The sequence below is a fragment of the Sphaeramia orbicularis genome, chromosome 3 (assembly GCF_902148855.1).
Source record: "Sphaeramia orbicularis chromosome 3, fSphaOr1.1, whole genome shotgun sequence".
NCBI classification, from domain to species: Eukaryota; Metazoa; Chordata; class Actinopteri; order Kurtiformes; family Apogonidae; genus Sphaeramia; species Sphaeramia orbicularis.
The window spans coordinates 43,641,519-43,663,909 of NC_043959.1; the positions used below are offsets into that span (position 1 = coordinate 43,641,519).

Sequence of the window (22,391 nt, forward strand, 5' to 3'; positions counted from 1 at the left end):
ACAACAATGTATTTTCTTTTTGTCACTTCCCATTCGTCCTTCTGTTGTTTGCTCCCATTGATAAGTCTGACTCAGTTTTCAGCAACCTCTGCACCAACTCAATGATTAACAAAAGCCAAACCCCTTTCTCCCATCATTTCCTGCTCCTTCTTTGTTAACAACACTATCCTGTCTTTTTATTTTTGCTGCCTTATGACAACACATTAGCTCTGCAGAGACCTCACATCTCTAAAGTGTGATTGTGGAAGTCATTTCAATGAACATTTTGGATATTTTCGTCAACTCAGTTGCAATCACCATCCTTTTTAAACAACAGTAACACTGTTTCTGTTACGTGCACAGAAAGATGTTTCTTATGCATTAGATACTGTTTGAAGCTAGGCTATACCTTCTTTATGCCTAGATGTCTTTTGGCTTAATATGTGGGTGCTGTTTCTCTTTGCTCATCAATCTTCTCTGTATACTGAGAGATCATCTATGCCACTTATTTACCTTTTTCAAAACTAAAAAAAAAAAATCATAAACATATACATTAATTCTTTTATGTCTGTCATACAAACAAACACAGACAGTTTAAACAATAGTTTTTAATTGAGTAATATCATCTTAAATGTACAAACAAGAAAAAAATAGGGCATTTTCTATACATTCCACAGGGCTGCACTCAGTACGGTCTGTACATCATGTATGATGAGTGTTCAGTCGAACCTGTTCATCTGGATGATTGTAGACTCCACTGTAAGAACTGAACAAAATGCACACAGACATGAATTCCACACACATTTCTCAGTCACAGTCCTACTTAAAAACTCACACCTCAGTAGAAGTCAGTACATGTGCTGCAGAGTGGATCAGACTTATACACTTCAGTGGCGACTAGTTTCATTGTGTTTTTGAGCTTTTAGAAATGCTTAAGGATTTTACAGGAAGGACATTGATACAGATTAACTACATTTTCATCATTACAGGTAGTTTTCTGTAAATTGGAGAACACAGTGTGAGGCTTTAGAGTCTAAGTACGTCTTCAATGACACAACCTCATTCCACACCACATGGCTTTAACGATGTCCAAACTCCCTTGAGCCAGTTTCATTTTTAGAGCTCACACTAAATGCTTACTCTGATCAGTTCATCGCATACATCCTGAGACCTGCTTCACATGATTCATTCCATACAAGCCTTGTACACATAAATCAACTCCACAGGATCAGACACGTGTTCGATCATTTCTTCTTTTTCTTTTTCCCTTTGTCATTGTAATGGCCTGTATCGGATTCCCTCCGATTGCTGAAATCCTGCCCCTGCTCTTTCGACCATTCTTTCTGCAACTGTTGCAGCAAATCAGGGGTCAGCAGTCCGTCTCTCACCAGGCGACTCGCCAGAGAACTGTCCATTCCGGAGCTCCTTTGACCTCTCAGACCTCTGCCACCGGTAGAATAATTACTGACTGTACGTCCGCTGTTATTAGCAGATCCAATGTGGCCAGACCTGGAATTCTGTTGTGTTTGTAGTGGGTCAGTGACATTTGTGTCTGTGGCTCTGATGAGACGCGTGATGTTTCTGACGCCTTGTTGGATAATGTCGTCTAGTTCCTGTTGGATTTGCCGAATGAAGGCTGTGTCTGGAAACATGTCCATGAAACGGTAGCTACAGAAAGACAGACAACAATAAATAAAGAGGCAAGTGTTTACACACTGTAGTGCCTATTAATATATAATAAGAAACAATGTTGAAGAAATTAGATAATGTTCTTTTTTTTTTCTAAACAATACCAGAAAAATAATCATCCCAATGTTGATATTAAACATTATGATGTCCATTTAAAGCTAATGTTGAATTTTCTCCTTATCTATATTAAAAATCACTCGAAACATAAGTTATTTTGTAATATTTAGCATTTATATATGTTTCTTTTATTTATAAAATGCAGTAGTTTTTAATTTTTGCTTTGTTTAAAGTCACTTCTGTGGCTCCTCCTTTTGTGTTCTAGAGTTGGAACTCCCTGAAGTCCTCTTCATTGTTTTTTGACCCCAGTACTAGACTGATTATCTAATCACCATCATACATATTGCTAGGGTGTGGTTTTTATAGCTCACCAGAGCCTTTGTGCTCCTCTGACCATTAATCTTGACTGTTGAAACTTCATGAAACTAGTATATGGGACCAATGTGTGCAACAGCTCTCATTCTCAGGTGTACTTATGAATTATGATCATGACTGATCAGCAACTCACTACAACCTCTGGTGCACATTTATTTTCTGTTATAAAACATTCATATCTACCTTAACCAGAGATAAAGATCCAACACGTCATGAACGGCTTCCAAGTGAACCAGGTCTTTAATGTTTTTAGGTGGAGGCAGTGGCCAGCTGATGTGACGACAGACCCAGTCAAATGTCAGTGGTTCGTCTCGACTGAACTGACGGGCAAACTGAAAGAGAAACAAGGCTTGAATCAGTGAAGCGAACCTACCAAAAGCTTGACAAACATGCTCATACGGCAAATAGGAAAGGAAATTAATACCTCCTGATACAGACAGTATTGCAGTATGACCATGTCGTAATCAAGAACACAGAAAAAGAATCTGAATGAACTAAACTCATTAAATGCCAGCTTTAGTTTTCATACATTTTATTTATTATATTTACACAGATATCACAGATATGAAGAACCTAAGCCTTCATCTCAAAGGTTACTTGTGAACAGCAATAATTTGAGTTTGGAGCAATCAAGTACTTTATCAGTATGAAACAACAGTAAAGGGATAAAGTGAAAGTACAATGTCTAAAAGGAAAGTTGCATGGTTGTTTTCCAACCTTGCATCAGTTATCTTATCTCTCTTGTTAGTGTCATTACAATTACCTCAGATTTAGGATTCATATTCTCACCTTTAGGAAAGACGTACACACAAAAGGCTGCTTCTTGTTGATGGGAGCTGTGCAGAAGACGTAGCGGGACCTCAGGTTCAGAGGGATATGTTGAATCATATCAGCCAGAAACTTAAAGTCATCAATGTTACAGACAAAGTACATTCCATCCACCTGAGAGAGGCTGACAAATATGTCCTAACAGAGAGGAGGCAGAGAATGCAGTTACAAAGTGTAGAAAAACAAAAAGATGAGGCTACACATTGCACAAAGTAAAGACAATTATGAATGCTTTTATATGTAAGAGACTGAGTTTCCATGGATTACTAGCGTCTAAGCAGAAGACTAAAGAGAGCAGGTTATTTCATACAACATGCAAATACAGTACATCATTCAAATGATCACCCTGGAATCTTTACAGTTCTATATGGTTCTATCTGGTTACTGGGTACAGAATAGATATAATACGTGTTTATGTATTAGATCAATATGATAAATGTCCACACATAATGTTCTTATTAAAAAAAAAGGGAAAATGAAGAAAACGGCTGAACTCACCACAAGGTTGGACAGAGTTGCATCAGGCAGATGGTATGCAAACATCTCTATCTGTTCAGCGGTGGGATGGAGACCTGCGGTCTGAGACGAACAGCAAAGATAATCTAGTAAAACATCTGTTTTGTGATATATTACATCTGTGTTTTAATGTGTATTTGCATATCCTGGACCTGAGACACACTTAGGCTGGATTGTGAACTTATAATATTTATATAATGTATGTGTGAATTCTGAATCATAGACTCAATAAACAGATGAAGAAATGAAAGTTTTCCCAGAGTGAGGCGAAACATCTTGATCACCCCCTGATGGCTGGCTGCAGTATAGGTAATAAGCCCCACCCCTCCATGTTATTCCTTGAGACTTTGGCAAAAACACACAGAAGTCCAAGTGGAAGCCCAATAAATGCATCCTAAAGGTGATTATTGTTCCTTTTAAGGTTCATTTCATCAGCCTGATTTGTGCTTAGGTCATCTTTTGTCTCAACTTGTTCTACATGAATTGTTTGATGGTGTGAAAATGGGTAACGAACGGTGACTAAAACCAATGAGTGGGCCAGTGAACATCACCTCTCTACACTTTTCTACACAGCAGAAACTCTAGCTATGCAGCAGATACACTGGGACAGAGCAGCTGCTATGACTTTTCCAAAAACAGAAACCGGCCTTGAATGATCATCTTTATACAGTCGGTGATGTGAACACTCACCTCTATGGGGTCCACTGAATGACTGAGGATCTCCTTCAGGACGGGTAAGTCGTCTCTGTGCATTGTCGTCACTTCTCCCTCTTTAAACTTGGATGAGAACCTGAAGATGGTGACAATAGGACATACCTTGTATGAAAGCATCACTTGTTAACACTGGATCTTCTCTCACACCTGATTCCCTTTTGTATTTTAGTTTTAGTAGATTTGTGACTGACCTGCCGGCACGGCCTGCTATCTGCAGAGCCTGTGAAGTGCTGATGGTTTCCATTTGTTTTTCCCCTTTCTCATTAACATTAGGCTTTACCAGAGTATTGAAAATAATACGTTTTATACTCCTGGAGGGAGACAGAACAAATGAACATGTTACACAGTTCAATTCACAGTTGAATATGACACACAGTATAAATGATAATATAATACAGATGACAGTACTTACAGGTTAAGGCCCATGCCAATGGCATCTGTAGCCACTAGTATTTTGCAGGGGTCATCAGGGTCATTGAACTTTTTAGCCTGAGACAGTTTTGTACCTGTAAACCATAAAACATCTCAGCTCAGTCTGTGTGGTCATAAAGAAAACACACACACACACACACAGCCATAGAAAGCATTAAGAGGCAAATGATTCTACTGTTTATAGATCTATGTTTAAATAAAATTAAGATTTTTCTTCATTCTACAAATTACTGACAACACTTCCCTGAAATTTTACATAAAAATATTGTCGCTTATCATTTATCACCATTCTTGGCAAAAAAAAAAAATGCGAGCAGCTCAGCCTTGTTTGATGGATGATTGTTATCATCCATCGTCCTCTTAACATCTTTCCATAACTGTAGACATCCTCTCAATACTCAATCTCGTACCTGGAGGTAAACTCCCATAAATGACAGCACATTCTAATCCTCTTGCTTCAATCTGTCTGCTTATGGAGTAGATGTCATTTTTACTGAAGCAAACAATACAGTCTCCTGGTCTTAGATTGTCTAGTGACTCCAGAGCATGATCCAAGATTGCGAATGGAGTTAAACGCTGGTAAGTGTGGACCTGGACAGAAGTGGAGAAAGAGAAGAAGATATTTACTAAAAGGAAAAGAGTTTATTTTACTATTACACTCCATGCTTCAGCCTCACCTCCACCTCCTCCCCAGTGGTGTACATCAGTTCCTTGATAAAGTCTATGGCAGCAGGTTCCCCACATACATGGATTTCCTCTGCACAGAGACCTTCAAAAACACAAAAACCATGAAATGAGAAATCACACAAACAAATGTGGAGGAAAACACCCAATTTTGGGGTGTATGGGGTATATAATGGTAATTACAAATGAAAATGTACAGTAATATATGCATGTCCCACAGACCTAGCAATGCTCTTGTCCAGGCCCAGCCTCTAGAAAGATCTCTGATCATCTGGATTTCATCAATAACAGCTACCTCATCTATAGTCAGACACATGTACACATCATTAAATCAACATTTATAGAAAACAGATAAGAACTAAAATTATGGCTCAACAGTTTGGAATCTAGGCAAATGGCAGAAATTTAACATATAGAACCAGAAAATCTTTTGGAATTTAAGTATCATCGTACGAAAAATAAAAACATGCTTTCATCTGAGTGGCAGCCAAAACACTAGCACCTGACTCAAACGTCTTTATTGGGAGGCATTGATGTGCGGTGCTAACTTACAGGGGGTGGTGACGCTGCACATCTCGATGGTACAGGCCACATGACCAGAGGCTCGACCATCCACATCCACAAATGTTCTCTCCTCTCCAGTAACCAAGTCACATGGTACTCCCTGAACATTAAACGAGTAAAGTGAGATACAGAGAGGAAGAGATAAAACATGTTACATTACATATAATTGTAAAGAGAAGAAAGAAGAATGACATGGAAGTACAGCAAAACAAAAATATTAGGTTGACAAAAGGACAGCAGCTAAAATAATTAATGAGAAAATAGCTGAAACACAAATAATCTCTGTAGGTTAAAAAGAAGAAACAAGACACAACAAAACTGGTACACACAGCACTATTGCTCTTCTCAAAGATCTCGTGGGCCAGCAGCTTTAGGGGCCCACAGTAGACTCCAGACTTAGCAGCCAGGTAGCGCTGGATGGCGTGGTAGGTTTTTCCACTGTTAGTGGGACCAGCATGGAAAACAACCTTCCTCTGGATGGCACGAGCCTCGGGGTACCTGAAAGACACATATTAAAACATCAGTGCCTTGGGGGTAAAAAAAAAAAAAAGTCTAAATGAGGTAGATAGGATACTTTATAACACCGACCAGTTGGCCGGGACTCTGAGGTCTGAGATCTTCCTCAGGTCGTCCATACAGTCCAACATGGGAAAGATCTGCTTTGCATGACGCATGAAGTATGGGTAGATGTCGTCGATGTGACCTTGAGAACAACGGGCATTTAAAAAAAATAAATAAATGATTGCTAACCGGTGGTGAAAGTAATTAGATACTTATACTCAAGTACTCTACTCAAACAGAATTCTGAGGTTATTATTGTGCTTAAGTTATTTCCGTGTTATGCAACTTTATTCATCAGTTTCATTACATTTCAGAAGAAATGCCAATACAAGTATCTACAGGGTGGGGAAGTAAAATTTACAATATTTTGAGGCAGGGATTGAAAGACAGTGTATGACCAATTAGTTTATTGAAAGTCATGAGAATTTATTTGCCACATGAAAATTGACATAATAGAAAATGTTTTTATTCTATGTGTCCTCCTTCTTTCTCAATAACTGCCTTCACACGCTTCCTGAAACTTGCGCAAGTGTTCCTCAAATATTCGGGTGACAACTTCTCCCATTCTTCTTTAATAGTATCTTCCAGACTTTCTCCTAATAGTTTTGCTCATAGTCATTCTCTTCTTTCCATTATAAACAGTCTTTATGGACACTCCAACTATTTTTGAAATCTCCTTTGGTGTGATGAGTGCATTCAGCAAATCACACACTCTTTGACGTTTGCTTTCCTGATTACTCATATGGGCAAAAGTTTCTGAAAAGGTATGGATAATAGTGTTAGGTATGATTATGACATCAATATATGCTTGGTTTCAAAACAATTGACGTAGTGCCTGCTGAGAAAAAACAACTGAATGTTCATTGTAAATTTTGCTTCCCCACCCTGTATTTATCCGATTTAGTTAATTTTCAGATTAGAAATTTTCATCCTCTTCCAGTCTAGCAAAAATTATGCATCTCCAAATGTCATGATTTTAAAGGTTCCTTTATAGCTCAACCATAAACACCTATAGCAGTAACATGTGACATACACATTAATGCAGTAGTAACAGGAAAAAAGAAGAGTCATAATTATTATTAAAACACAGAGAGAGACCATTATACTGAGTGCTTTACTGTTCACACAACAACACAAACAATTTACCAGTAATACTTAAATATACCCTACTGATATTTAAAAAACACTAGTATTCTAAGTAAGTACATTTTATGTTATATTGTTGAGGTTTAATCAGAAACTGTCAAACCTGCTCCACAGCAGATATCACTGAGGACGATGTGTAGGTCAGCAGGGAGTGATGTCATTTCCAGTACCTGTTTCCTGAAGCTGATGAAGGCCTGATGAAACAGACGAGCTACAAATACACAAATGGATTTACTTCTATTATAATGAACCCCAGAGAACATCTTTTGATTGTAATTCCAGTAGTTTACTCAGAAAATTCAAGGAAAGTGAGACATTTAACAAGGAGAAAACAGCCAAGACTTTCCCCTCTTCAGACTGAAGGTGCCTTTAACTGACTGACATAACATACATAATAATCATAGCACTGTAAAGAATCAAGACGTACATTTTTTACTCAAACTAGTAAATCAGATGATGAATGAAAACAGATCATGATTTTTCTTACCGTCCAGTCCATGGTCTGCTGCCAACTTCTGCATCTCTTTCCTCTTATAAAACCGGTTCACAACTTTCAGAAGTTCATCTGACCAACACAAAACAGACACACTGTGACTCAGCAGAGGATGACAAACACACCTGACAGCACCCCATTCACTTAAGAGCCTTAGCCTCTATAACAAATGATTTGTAAAGTATAGATGAGCTGCCAGCGATGGTGGGTTTCCTCACTTTTATCCAGGGGCTGGGTTAGCTCTGCTCCCACGCTGCCATCCGCCGAGGACTCAGCCTTTAGGGACACGGGCACAAACAACGAAGTATCCGGAGGTTTAGGAGAAGAGCTGTTAGATGAAACACCTCTGCTACAGACAACAACAGCAGCCTGATGTTGTCTCACCGACGAACCGGACCGTGTGGACACGGGACTGCGAGCAGCCTGGGAGCTAATGTGGCGCTGAAGCCGGGAAAACAAACTCACACAGCGGTTTACTGACATGGTTAAGCCTCCCGTGGTGACTGTTTGTGTGAATAATATGGAAAAGTTGTATTACTGTCGCCCCATAGTTTTCAGAAAGTCTGTAAATATGGATAACAACAGTTCAGCTTCTTCAAAGGTCGGTCAACAAATTTCCCTTCCGACTGTCACAACGTGTAACAGGACCCAACTGTAAATAGCTGGCTATAATAATGCCTGTATACAAAATGTGCACAAACTAGCTGTGGTTAAGCCGTTTTTAAAGCTATTTCGGTAAAAATCCCAAAAATAAATTACAATGTTTGATATAAATGTGAATTTATTTAATTAGCGCACTTTACCAGCAACAAATAACCCATTATGAACAGGCAAAATAAAGCAGCTCAACCCAAAGATCGTGTGTGTAAACCTACTCATTGCCTCGTTACTTGAAATAGTGTCCCACTTTTTTTGTTGAGTAACGACCTTAACTAACTTTGATGCCACTCAAAGGTTGATTTTCCTCAAATATTTTATTCTGGACATCTGAGAAGGACACTCAATCGCCCAAACTGGAATACAAAGACATTAAATTTGAAGTTATAATGGAAAACAGAAAAAGAGAAATTATGTGTAACACTTTGATTATTATGGCCAAACAAATTATACACAAATGTAGATTTGTGAAGACCCCCCCCCCCCCATTGTTCTTAATTTACAAAAATGAAATAACAAACTTCAGAAAGACACTGAGACATGTGAAAACAAAACGAGCCTTGACTGTTTATGAAAATTTGAAAGTGATGATTCCTGATTAGACCTCTGACTTTATTTTGATAATTATTTATTTCATTTTATTTTATGATATTCTTTACTAATATTGTTCACTTAAGTTTGATATTGTTGCTCAGTCTGGAAAAATAAGTATTTTTCTATGAAAGTGATTGAATGTATAACCAGATTTTGATTAATAAAGATGGAAATTTATTTATTTATTTATTCAGTTTTAAGATTTAAAAACAAAGAAATCTACCAATGCTACAGTTTTAAGTTATTTCCCCGACATATGTACAGCCACAGGTCGTAGTGCAACCCCTTTACTGCATGTTTGACAAAGTACCTAAGATGTTATTACATTTTTTTTTTCATTACCTTCATTACCAACTACTACTGGACTGTATCTAACAATAATAATAGCAGAACCAAATGTACAGATGTATATTCCTAATATACAAATGTGATTCTAGTGCAGTAAAAATACAAGCTGCAGAGTGCATTATACCAGATACAGCAGCTCAGCAACTGAGGAGTTGCTCTAGCATGGTTTTCATCTGCTTGGAGCAGCAAAAAGTCAATAAAATAGTTGTTGGCAACAGAATGTTAAAGAAATTGTTGTGGTGGTAGCTTAAGTGACATTAACACAACAGCATTCAAGAGATATTCCGTATAAATTTGCTTTATTCATGATTCATTTTATCTATAATATTTGGGTTTGGTATATATACACATATACACACACAAATGCACACACACTCACCTTGATGGCATGATTAGACATAGTGTAAAGATTAACATGCAGTAGATAAGACGGGGCAGAGATTTTTTGGCATTTTAGTGTTTCGTTACCTTTGAAGGTATGGAAAGTACACCAAATAAACTCTACCTGTGCAGAGACAAAGAAGGAAGACATCACTCGCAAACTCGACTGTCCCAAAGACAGGAAAACCAAAATGCATCGCCAACACTCGTGTCGGTGGAACAAAAAACTGAATAGTAGTTTTGGGTGTCCAGAAACAAAATGGTGACATAACTTATAAATGAAAGAGACAAAAAGCAACAAAATATTGTACTTAGTAAGTCCAATTAAAACAAGTAGTGATATATAAATGACAGTATATTGTCCATTTCAGACATAGGAGATCTCTGAGGTGAAGTTGTCCTTGAGTGATGTTTAGTTTCAGCTTCCATGCCCCTTTTAAGCAAAGTTAAGCAATGGAGGGGAAAGTGCAAAACTGGCCACAGATCAGAGCTTAACAGCAAATTCACCTGACACACAGGGGACCGGTGTCATCACAAGCAACAGTGTGAGAGTGCGTCTTTAAAGCAGGACCTAAACTGCCGGTCTGGGCATCACAGTGGAACATTGTTGGACTTGACAGTATGTACTGATACTGCATCCTTTCCAGTGCTGACAATGGCAGACATGAGCCATTTATTACACAACAGTATTTATAAATTCAAACACCGCACCCTTATGAGCAAGAAAGTGAAGAACGGAGAACATACAGTCTGCTGATAACAGGTAGCATCACTTCATTTTTCTACTGATTCATTCAAGATCTAAATACTTACTCGTGGAGATGACAGAACATTCATTTTCAGATATAAGTAGCTTAATGACAACTTTCTCATGTATTTAACCTCCTTTTTGTCAGTTTAAGTTCTATAAATTAAAGAAAATGTTTATTATATTGCGTAAGCTGATAAATATCCAAAAATCTGACCTGATGTTGACACTAGCATTGATTCACCCAAATCACAAAATGACCTTTCTTATCATAAGTAGCTTGTGTTTTATGTAACCATGCAGATGAATTTAGCTGAACTGGTCCAGGTTTTAGATCTCTAAGATGCACACCCTAATGGAGGTGTACAGACCAGAGTGTACAGTATTAACATTTCAGATCATAACATCATTTTTCAGTTTTCAAAAGCATGATCTGGTTTAAAAATAGTTTCCATGTTTTCAGTAGGATTGTTTTTGTGATGTGAGTGACGCGATCATGTAGGAAGACAGTCAACAAATAGTTCCCATCTTTAAAGATTATAGTTATAAATACAAGGGAACTTCACAAAATGCCTTTTAAAACACTTAACAGCCATTAGACACATTTGAAGGCTAACAGAGGCCTGGCAGAGCTGTGCAGTGAAAACAGCATCAAATATTCATCTCAACAACAGACTGAAGTGAGCAGTGTTTTTCTATTCGTTTCAAGCAAACTGAAGGTAAATTCCTCTTTTGAAAAAATAATAATAAATTCTTATTTAGCTTGACTCAAAATGTAGTCATGATTGAAATGAGATGTGGACATTTAGTAATATTTAGTCATTCCTATGAAATAAATTTTAAGTTTAAATACAAGATTGAAATCATGTTAAGATGAACATTTGATGCACAAACTAAATTCTAACATTAGTTAGACTGAAACAGGCATGAAAAAACCATATATGGACTGGTCCTACTGCCCCTACAGCACATTTACGACTGTTGGTTCCCTAAGCAGATGAGTGAGTGCTGTGGCATCATTATACCTTATATACCTTATATATCTTAAACCGTTGCAAAAAACAGAAAACAAGTGTTGAGTCATTGTTTAACCTCCAATATCCTCATTCAGCTCAGTCCCCATGAAATGCCAACCTGTGGACCGAGCCAGATTACAGGGAACCACCTTTTTAAGGGGATGTTTGAGGAAGGATGCCAGAATGTGCTGTCCAAATGTGAACAGAAGAAGCTCCTGTGGCAGAAGAAGATATAAACGCTGTGGTAGTTCCTCCCATCCTCTCTTCCCTATCTCTGCTCCTGTTTTATTAAGCCTTCGACAAACTGAGACTGTATGGCTTCACTTAAATGTGCGGTTTGAGTGTGTTTTCAATCTGAGACGTCAAGAACAGATTTATGGTCTCACTGTCTGTTTTCTTTACTTGGGCAGGTCGCATTCTCATTCTTGACTTGACATTTAGCGTTCGGCAGACTTGGACTGTATGCGCATCTGTATGCAAGTGTGTTTCCATCCTGGGGGGGAAAAAGGGGGTTGGGGTTATGGTGGAAGGACAGCTCCCATCTGAAGCTGTGGGGGGGTGAGGAGGATGTCTGAAGGTATGTACGTGTATTCATGTATACAGGAATCTTCTCAGTCCAGACAGGGAGAGAGCAGGGCAGCCCTCGCGCCTCTGGCTGTTAAGCAGTGAACAGTTGGGGTGTGTCTGTGTGTATTTTTAGTCCAAAGCGAAGCCCTCACATCTCCGGCTGCTCAGCAGTGACTGGTTGGGTTCGGGGCTCGGGAGACTCGTAGCGCTGGTGGAAGTTTCGCTTCCTCAGCTTCTCCGGAGCTTTTCTCCACAAAACAATCTCCTAAACAAAGACACAGAGGAACAAAATGAGTTCAACCACACAAACAAACAAAAACACAATAATAACTTACTGATAATGTGACATATTTAAAACTCTGGTTCTATTGATGCACATGTGAAAAAGTCATGTGAACGAACATTTACAGTAGTTGTTGATATCTCATGTATCAGTAACATAAATGCATAAAATAAATATTCCAGATATTTATTTCTCAGAGGTGAAATAATTACAATACAGATACAAATATGTGCAGACAGACGCACCACTTGGCCTGTGTCTGGGTGTGAACATTTGCTGCTAGAATCTGCTTGTTATAGACAAACTGACTGAGGGAAATGCAGTCCAAGCACTTCTGTTTGCTTACATGACAGAAAGGCTGATCTGACTAGTCCAAGACACAGACCGAGGGTTTAAAAAATAGCTCATGATTGAAACTGCATTTAATCACATCTACAGAATAAAACAAAAGCATGTGTTTTACTCTGTTTTTTCTCTATTTTTAGTGTAGATGTATGGCTGCATTTTCTATTTTCTTTAACTTCTGTTTTTGTTGTCTTGGCCAGGAAACTCTCACAAAAGAGGTTTTAAAGCTCACTAGTCACTTTTCCATAGACCCTCAAATTGCACGAATATAACTTGTGCATAAAAATTTACCTAATAGAAAAACGACAATTTCGCCAAAACTCTCGTTTTTCAGTTAAAAGTTTTTGTGCTGGCAAGGGGTGGTTTTTCAGGCATAGTGCAATTGGTATATCATGCAAAACTCCAATGGAAAGACCATTTTCTGTAACTAGAGTCACATGAATAAAAAAGACTAGATGTTGACGGACGTTACAACAAGAAGAAGCGTTTTAAAAGACCACACCAGGAAACCAAATTATTTTTAATTTAGTACGGGATAGAGGGGTAATATATAATAATAATTAATATATCTGTAAATCAATATGATATTCATGTTATCACCATGTTTATGGAATGACTTCTCGTGTCATCTCGCAATAATTAATCAACAAATCATCGCATTTGTGATTTAATGGAAAAACCGACTTTGTGCACTTCTGTTTTTTCGACATTTGGTAAATATCTGTAAAGTTTTGCGCATAAGTCCAATGGAAAAGCAACTACTGAGTAATTTTTTTCCTGGTTAAATAAAAGTTGATAGTAAAATAAACTAGAAGCACTCGGAGAGCGCAGACCTCCGCCAAGGCTGATCAGTGGCCCCCCCCGTGGGCCCCCCTCCCCCCCGATAACCACCAAAATTTAATCATTTCTTCCTTATCCCATTTCCAACAAACCCTGAAAATTTCATCCAAATCTGTCCAGAACTTTTTGAGTTATGTTGCACACTAACGGACAGACAAACAAACAGACAGACAAACAAACAAACAAACAAACCCTGGCAAAAACATAACCTCCTTGGCGGAGGTAATAATAAGACCGATATGTAGGGGATATCCACAGGCTCAGAATTCCTGTCGATGTAAATTAATTGTCTGGCACAAGATGCAACAAGTTTCAGTTTTATTTTTAATAGGTTTTAAACAGGAACTTAATGCTCTCCTCTCAAGCCGCATTTGATTGAATTTTCACCCACATTAACAAGAAAGTAACAGTGTGTACACCACATTAGTAGTCAATAGTTCCATGTAGGTTTCATTTTGTGGTTTTGTTACAAAACACACTTTTTCCCCAAAGACCTTTAAAGGAGTGACTGAAATTAATGCCATTTTATAAAAATAACAGTTAAGGCAAAGTATGTGACATTTTTCCATTGTGTTTATAAATGAATCTGTTCAGTTTTGGCCTCTCGTCTCCACTCAGAACAACAGGGAGAGCGTGGTGGTGAAGTGAGCAATAGACAGAATGGAGAAAACAAGTGGCAGAAAAAGAAAATAGAAGCTGTGAAATAACTATAACATGTTATTTGCTGATTCGGTTGCTGCAGTAATATTCTAAAAACATACATGTTGAACATTTTTTTGAGGTGAAAAAAGCTGATGTATATGCTTCCTCATTTCTGTTGTGTGTGTTACAGACAGGTATGTTTCAGAGAAGATATAGAATGTGTGTATTTGTGTCTGTGCTGTGTCTAGAGTTTTGTCCCCGTGACTGGACGTTCAAAACTAGGCCTGGGTGATAAAACGACAACGATATATACCAGGAAATAACTTTTCCTCGATAGAAATATGAGACATGCTCGGTACAATTTTGATAGAATTAATTTGTCCATGTTTTGACAGACATAACAACAGCCAATCATAATTAAGTAGCGCCACACCGAACCAATCACACGAGAACTGCGTCAAGTTAGGATGACACACACAGCACAGGCGTGAGAGCTGCCGCAGCACACACACCAATGTTTGGGCTGCAGCGGGAGATAATGAGTGTTCCCTCTGGAGAGAATCTGACCAAGAATTTGGGCAACTGGGTTACTGAAAAGTAGGGTGTGGAATAGAAGCCAGGAGTCAGACAGTCAAAGTGTGTTAAGTTTCATTTTCGGTTTACACCAGTTAAGGCAGTTACAGCAGTTAAGGAACACACCCCCACATATATACCCCTGGTATTGTTTGGTGAAGATGGTCTGTTTTGTTCGTGTTCTCTTTTAAAACTTGAAAGCTTTTCCCTGCTGGTCAGACTTTTAGTTTAGTTTTAAATATATGTACCTATTTGATTTATCTGAAACAGCTGTGTAATGTTCTTCAGCACATCTGTCATGTTCAACCTCTGACAGAAAATAAATCATATTTAATTCAAAAATAATGTTCTGATGTCTTCACAACTAACTTATGAGTAACAGAAAATTTAAGCTCGACAAAAATAGTGATTTGATTTATATCCTGATACATATCGATATCGTCTGATATGAAAAATAATTATCGTGATACGATTTTTTTCTATATCACACAGCCCTATCCAAAACACAGCACAGATAGAGGAAAACAAAAAATACAGGCAAAATACAGGCTCTGCAGGTAAATATACCACCACACACTGAAAGGGGGTCAGGAGTGATGACTGGGAAGGATTAGTAATGTAGACATTTACACGGGAAAATGTTACATAGTTTAGCTTTAACATCATAATTCATTCAGCTGCCTTAAATTCAGAATATTGGATTACAGATCTTTTAAAGACCTGTGGACTACATAATATGCACATAGTGTCATCAATATATACACAAAATAACACAAGAAAAGCCCCCCGATCACCACCAAAATTTAATTTCTTCCTTGTGCCAGTATCAACATTTCCTAAAAATTTCATCAGAATCTGTCCATAACTTTTTGAGTTATCTTGCTAACAAGCAAACAAACATGCACGCATACAAACACACAAAGCAAAGTGATCACAGTACCTCCTGGCGGCAGTAATAATGTTTTACATGCACTTACATGTTTAGACCATGTGAAGCAAAAACTTTTATCACTCACGGTGCCACCTTTTGTCTCTCTGAATGAATGATGCTAAAAAAATAACTTTGCTGTTCCTCAAACCTCATACCTGTTGTTTGAAGTATCTCCTGTCCTCTTCATCCACCAGGACCAGATTAAGAAAGTAGCGTACAGAGAACTTCTTGTTGACGTCCCTCATGGTGGGTGTCAAGTCATATCCTGTCGGCAAAGAGAAGATGCGACTCCGTTTCTATTATTCTGACACAGTCTTATCTCAAGACGACACAGATGAAAAGAAGAGGGTTTTTACCTGCCAGAAACAGTCTGATGGGGATCGATTCTCCTTTGACTGGAGCTCCATCCATGATCTCATACTTAGCAACCGTCTCTGTTTCTGTTGTGGTGCTGGGACCTGAAAAACAAAACAACGAAATTCATGAGTCGAATTTAATCAATCAATAAATCCATCAAAACGCATGTGTATATTATATTTCATCCCTGTAGGTAGGTTCAAAGTAGAGGAAAATGATCAATCGCTCTTTTTCTTTACTAACTACTGGTATCAGCAAAACTTTTCACAATCCTGGCTTCTAAACTGAGTTTACGTACTCTGAGAGAAGACAATAGCGCAAAAAAAAAATCATAGATTTAATGATTAATTGGATGATCATTGCATATTTAATGACAAGTTTGATATTCACTAACTCACATTCATTTAATTACTCAAAGGGTTTATATTACTTTGCCTTCAGCTTACTTAGACAAGCATAAAACCATAGTGCACTTATACAAGGTTCCTACAGGTTTGTACAAGTTACATTTAAGACTTCTTAAGATGACTTAGAACTGAATTTAATGCCTATTTCACAGCCATACTGGCAAATATTGGTGACTCCTAGAATTTAGGAAAATGTATTTATTTAATCCAATGCCTCGATTCCCACCGTTCCCTGTCATTTCTCACCAGGGGCTGCAAAATTAACAATAATTGGTTCCTATTTTCAATAAAATTGTTGGGTTGGAACGGGTGGAACTGAGTCGACTAATGTTACCGTCTTTGTAGTTTGGACATGTAACAGAGACATTTAAACACAATACAGGAAACAAGTTTATGACAACATAACTTAAGACCTACCGTATCACATTTAATACCTTTTAAAGGCTTTTTTATGGTATTAAATGCAGATTTGTAAATTCAAGACTTTTAATACTTGTTAAGACCCTGCAGGGACCCTGTTATAATACATCTTACAATATAAATACAATGATAAAGTTAATAAAATCATAATAATGCAGAATGAAATGTAAGGCTGAATAGATAAGTTTTAAGTCTACATAATCAGGAATAAGATATGATTAAAAATGATGATAGTATGATCTTACTGGATACCATGAATAAAAAAAAAGATTATCTGACAAAATTACAAATAAATCAGACCATTTTAATATAATCTGAGAGGTCAGTGGTGATTCAGTTTGAACTTGGCTTAGAAAACACTCTCCTTCATGTGTTTAAAGCAGGATTTTAACAGACTCTTGGTTTTTACCTATGCCTGTTATCTCCTTCTTGATGAGCTGTAGCTCCATGTGTTGGATCTTGATCCTGACCAGCAGGAAGTAGATCTTCCCAACAATCACATCCTTAAGGTGATACCTAGCACATACACATTACAACAAAAGTGAGCCTCTATTTTAGACTAGACAGCAAAAATGACTCCAACAGAGAAAAAAGTGGAAATACTGAGCTCACTTGGATTTGTTGTATTCAAACTCAATGTGGAGACAGTCTTCGATGCCCACCTCCATCTTGATCGAGTTATTGACATCTGGGTATGTGGCTAACTGGTGAACAATCAGCTCGTACTCCTTCACTAGGTCAGAGAGGCGGCGAACTATTGTCACCCTGAGGAAATACCTACAGCAAAAAATAAAATATGAGGTATGAGCCGTATATTCAGCAATTCAGAAGAAATGTGTGAACTGCGATCAATGAATGAATGAATGAATGGTTTATTTTGGTTTATACATTAATCATTGCACTTAGTACAATAATCATAATAAACATCAAAAAAGGAATAGGCTAGAAGCATAAGCTTATTTTTTGCCTGATACACTGTTTACATTAAATTAAATGTGTACAATTCTAATTATAACAAAAGAATCAACAACAAAACACATCTACCATCTCAGCTTAAAATTCCTGAATGATTTTATACTTAAAGTATTTTTTAAACTCCGTCAAAGAAGTGAACAACTTAAATTCATGCAGCAGAATTTAAAATCTGTCTACCTGAGGTGAAGAATGAACATACCTGAGCCGTACGTTAGCTCCAGTGTAAGACTCATAAGGCTTCTCCACCTGCATGAATTCAAAGTCATAGCTCCTGTTCTGGGTGAGTTCTCCAGGTAAAGCCAGCTCTTTCACCAAGTCCACAAACTCATGGGTGTTGCTTTTATCAGAAAATAGCTCTGAAAAGCAACAGAGTAGGTTAACACTTTAATTGTTTTACTAAAAGTAATGATAATCCTGCTTGTGTTCATAATCAGGGCTGGGATTCCCCAGAGGTGTTGCAAATTATTTTACTTTTGGATTGTAAGCTCTTTCAACACACTGCTCTCGTAGCTCTGTAGAAAAGGTTGGTGGAAGGTTTAGCTGCACTATGACAGGCTGCACATGACCACCACATGGTCTGTTAAAACCTTTCAGCCATGTGAGGAAAGCCAGTAGAATACTGGTGGCAAGCAGCTTTCCAGCTACAGAAAGAATAAATCATTCAGCACAGTCTTTGAAGAATCAGAAGAACCCAAATGGATGTAGAGGCTTACCTTACTGAAAAGAAAAAAAAAAAAAAATAGAACAGTGGGCTGATGAAAGCATAATAAATGCGTCAGAAATCATGCTCACCTATTTGTCCAACAAACTCGATGCGGATGCCCTGGTGTTCAAGGCGCTTTCCTCCCTGTTTCACGTTCAGATTCACCTGGTGGGGACATGTGTGAGGTGTTCAACTTCACTATGATGATGTGGTGGTATTTGCAATTTATAAATATCTATCACTCAATACAGAGCCGGGAAACTGTGTATTTGTTATCCCTTGGATAAAGTTACACCCCTCTTGTTGCATTTCATATTCTATTACAACATATAGCAGTCTGAACTCTACTGAATAGGTGTTTTTTCAGTTTGTACCCATATTAATAATCCTCATGACCTAGTTCTGTCTTTTGCAACAGTTCATTAATCCAAACACTGAAACACTGAAGTCAATACCCTGTAACTCATATTTGCTGGTACCCCTTTGATAATTACGGTATATAACTAAAAACCGGTACCATTTTATGTCAAAACGTCACACTGATGTGACACGTGACAACAACAGTTCATTAAACTATGTTAATTTCCTTCACTTGTTAATTTGATTGTTGAAGAGAGGAGTGTAGTAAAGTCAGTTTACCTTGCCTGACACGGACTCTCCGTCATAGAACAGGTAGTGTTTCTCCACTTTGCCATCCTCTGTCTTTAACTCGGCTGTCTTTCTGTTCTCTGCATCGTTCAGCAGTACATCTATCTCACATACCGGCCCGAACAAACCCCCTAGGAAACTCTGAAAGCAGAACACGAGATAAAACATCAGTTTATGTAAGATATGTACCGCACATGCCTTTACTACTTCAGATGTTCTAAGTTTGTTTTGTAATGTTTGTCATTTTCACACCTTGCAAGAATATATGAATTATAAGTGGAGCTGACACATCTGATTATTGTGGACAGTATTATGAATTGCAAATGTTATTTCAGTCTACTTGCTTGGTCAAGAAAAATGCACATATTACTCAGCATTTTGACATGCATAATTCTAAGCGTAACTCACACTTTAAGAAGTATAAAAATAGGACCAATGGCCCTGTAGCTTACCGGCCAAATGAAAAGCTTTGGGAAATGTATCCAGATGCCATTTATTATCACTCAGTTATGTGTATTTATTATATTACAGAAATAGCCCATGTTTTGGTCATATTCCAATCAGATCTGTAAAAAATTCTAATTCCAACTTGATATCATTGATACTTACTGATTTATTGTATCAATCCACTTCCTATCTCTTATAATGGGAAAATTTTTGAAAGTCGCACCAAATCCAGAATCAGATCCAGATCGAAATAATTTCAATACCTTGTGTTGACATCATCATAAAGAAGCTGTATACCAAGTTTGAAGTCAATCAGAACTGTAGTTTTGGAGAAGAAGATGACTGAAAATTTTTCCCCATAAGAGCCCATGTTAAATTTTCCATAAGTTCCTGGATCCAGAAGAAGATCCTGATCAGCATGTGGACATTATGTTTTGGTCATCTCCCCATCAGGGCTGGACTGTAGAAATTTCAACTTGATATCATTTATATTTACTGAGTTACTGCATCGATCCACTTCCTATCTCTTATAATGGGGAAATTTTTCAAAGTCGCACCAAATCCAGATTTGTTGACATCATCATAAAGAAGCTGTATACCAAGTTTGAAGTCAATCGGAATTGTAGTTTTGAAGAAGAAGATGATTGAAATTTTTGTAACGGACGACAGACAACAACAGATGACGTATGACGACAATAGCTTATGGTCTATCAGCCGGTAAGCTAAAAATACAAATTCAGTTATTTACATTTTAAATTTTGTAACACAGGTAAATTACTGAAAACAAAACATACAGTGTACACACACAGTGGACCATTGCCATTACATACTTGCACAAACTGATACTGAGATTTAATTTTTTGTGAGGCTCTAAAAGGATCTAACTCTACAATCACAGCAAATCAGCTTTGATAACAGGTTTTTTAATGGTGTGAAAGCTTAAACAGCATATTTTAAAGCACAATATTATCAGGTTAGCAGTTATTAGGATATTGAGGTTATCAGTCATTTAAAGAAATCATCAAAATCTTCTCATTTCTGTTTCAACTAATGAAGACAAAAAAAGAAATAATGTCAATCAAATTTCATGCACATGACAAATTTTTCACCCCTATGTAAAAGCAGCTTTCCCGAAGAGGGTGAAACATCACTTTTCAATCTATGCATTCTAGTTCACAAACTAAACCACGGTTTGTTTATGCACATTCTTCACGGCCTCTGTCACTGGTGTGCACAGTTCTGTCAGGTATAACGATAGCATCTATTGTTTTGTAAACTCATTCATTCATTTATCACTAACTGCACTGCCACATTATTTGGTTCTGAGCTGGTGCGCACAGTCACAAACACATGCTCCAGCAGCAAATCTGGAGGCATCAGCAGATCGTGAAGATGTCACCAGGGACCAATCAGAGGCTGGACACGCGTGGAAAGCTTTGTTTGACTGTGTGAAAACAGCTGCATTAATATGTACCACTCATTAATGAAGTGTACCTACCATCAAGTCAGCCAAGTCACTGGGTGTGAACCATCAACATGGACTATCTGTGTTATTTCATGGAATCAATAGGGAATCAGTGCTGTTTTATCCAGAAAAGATGCAGCAAAAAATAGAATAATAATAATAATAATAATAATAATAATAATAATAATAATAATAATAATAATGGTGTGATTTAGATAAATTGTTGCTGCTTCTGACATACTTACGGATACAACTTCTCATCGAGCTAACATCAACACCTGTCATGTTCTATCACCTCTACTTTGAAGCTTCAACACAGAACATCCTTAGTAGCATTTAGTCAGTTATGAATGCCTGTGTTTGTTAACTGTTGTTATTGAGCCTCCTGTACCACTGCTAGCATAAACGGCCTCGTACACCGCTAATTCGACCAACACAGTTAGCTTTCCTGTCACGTTTTAATAAGAAAAAGCTGCTGTCGAGAAAAACTGGACCCCTCTGTCGATGTTGGGTTTGTTAGAATATTCGTCCCGGCCCGTTTCGGTGCGGTCCCGGAAGCTAATGTGTGTTTTTACACTCACCATGACGGCCGTCTAGACAGCTGAAGCTAACAGTTAGCCTCGTTCCGTGTAGCCAAGCCCGTGTCTGAACCAGGAGGTAGTATCAAGGCTGGGCGTCATGTGACACGGGTCGTATGGTCGTGGGCGGGGGTGTGGGTGGGTGTGGGGTTACTGGAAACACCCACGGGACGGGACGTGACCGGACTAGATAATTAAGCATCCGGTAGGTAACTTTATCTCTAATGTGGTAGAACTTGGAAATCACTGTTTTCAGGAATGTGAATAGAAAATGGTTCATGGGTTGTGCATGTTTTGTTTTATTTTATTTTATTTTATTTTATTTTTATTTTTTGTTTTTTTTATTCTGTTTCATATTTCATTCTATTCTCTTCAATTTTATTTTTATTCTATTTTACTTTATTTTATTTTATTTATCAACTGATTGC

General features: G+C 37.7%; 2 protein-coding genes across 2 annotated transcripts; both read right to left on the reverse strand.

The window, feature by feature from the left end:
• Positions 1–572: 572 nt before the first annotated feature.
• On the reverse strand, positions 573–8,674 carry supv3l1 (SUV3-like helicase). The gene is made up of 16 exons (XM_030163574.1): positions 8,257–8,674; positions 8,033–8,110; positions 7,649–7,756; positions 6,427–6,541; positions 6,168–6,336; positions 5,827–5,938; positions 5,497–5,574; positions 5,268–5,359; positions 5,001–5,181; positions 4,571–4,664; positions 4,350–4,469; positions 4,135–4,234; positions 3,427–3,507; positions 2,890–3,066; positions 2,284–2,432; positions 573–1,647 (listed from the first exon to the last, which is right to left on the reverse strand). Exons 1-16 carry the CDS (start codon positions 8,519–8,521, stop codon positions 1,224–1,226), a joined length of 2,343 nt encoding a protein of 780 aa, XP_030019434.1. The 5' UTR covers positions 8,522–8,674; the 3' UTR covers positions 573–1,223.
• Positions 8,675–9,919: 1,245 nt separating this feature from the next.
• vps26a (VPS26, retromer complex component A) lies at positions 9,920–22,095 on the reverse strand. Its single transcript, XM_030163589.1, has 9 exons — positions 21,967–22,095; positions 19,465–19,614; positions 18,915–18,990; positions 18,322–18,478; positions 17,760–17,924; positions 17,557–17,663; positions 16,320–16,421; positions 16,119–16,228; positions 9,920–12,614 (listed from the first exon to the last, which is right to left on the reverse strand). The coding sequence occupies exons 1-9, from the start codon at positions 21,967–21,969 to the stop codon at positions 12,498–12,500; spliced, it is 987 nt and encodes a 328-aa protein (XP_030019449.1). The 5' UTR covers positions 21,970–22,095; the 3' UTR covers positions 9,920–12,497.
• Positions 22,096–22,391: the final 296 nt, after the last annotated feature.

Bases quoted from the DNA above. Each gene is read 5' to 3' on its own strand.
- supv3l1 (XM_030163574.1), bottom strand. From the start codon at position 8,521: ATGTCAGTAAACCGCTGTGTGAGTTTGTTTTCCCGGCTTCAGCGCCAC. The intron at 8,111-8,256 runs GTGAGGAAACCC...TGTGTTGGTCAG, and splicing joins AACCCAGCCCCTGGATAAAA to ATGAACTTCTGAAAGTTGTG. The intron at 3,508-4,134 runs GTGAGTGTTCAC...TGTTCGTCTCAG, and splicing joins ATTCAGTGGACCCCATAGAG to ACCGCAGGTCTCCATCCCAC.
- vps26a (XM_030163589.1), bottom strand. The intron at 16,422-17,556 runs GTAAAAACCAAG...TTTGTTTTTCAG, and splicing joins GAAGGAGATAACAGGCATAG to GTCCCAGCACCACAACAGAA. The intron at 12,615-16,118 runs GTATGAGGTTTG...GTCTTTGTTTAG, and splicing joins GGAGATACTTCAAACAACAG to GAGATTGTTTTGTGGAGAAA.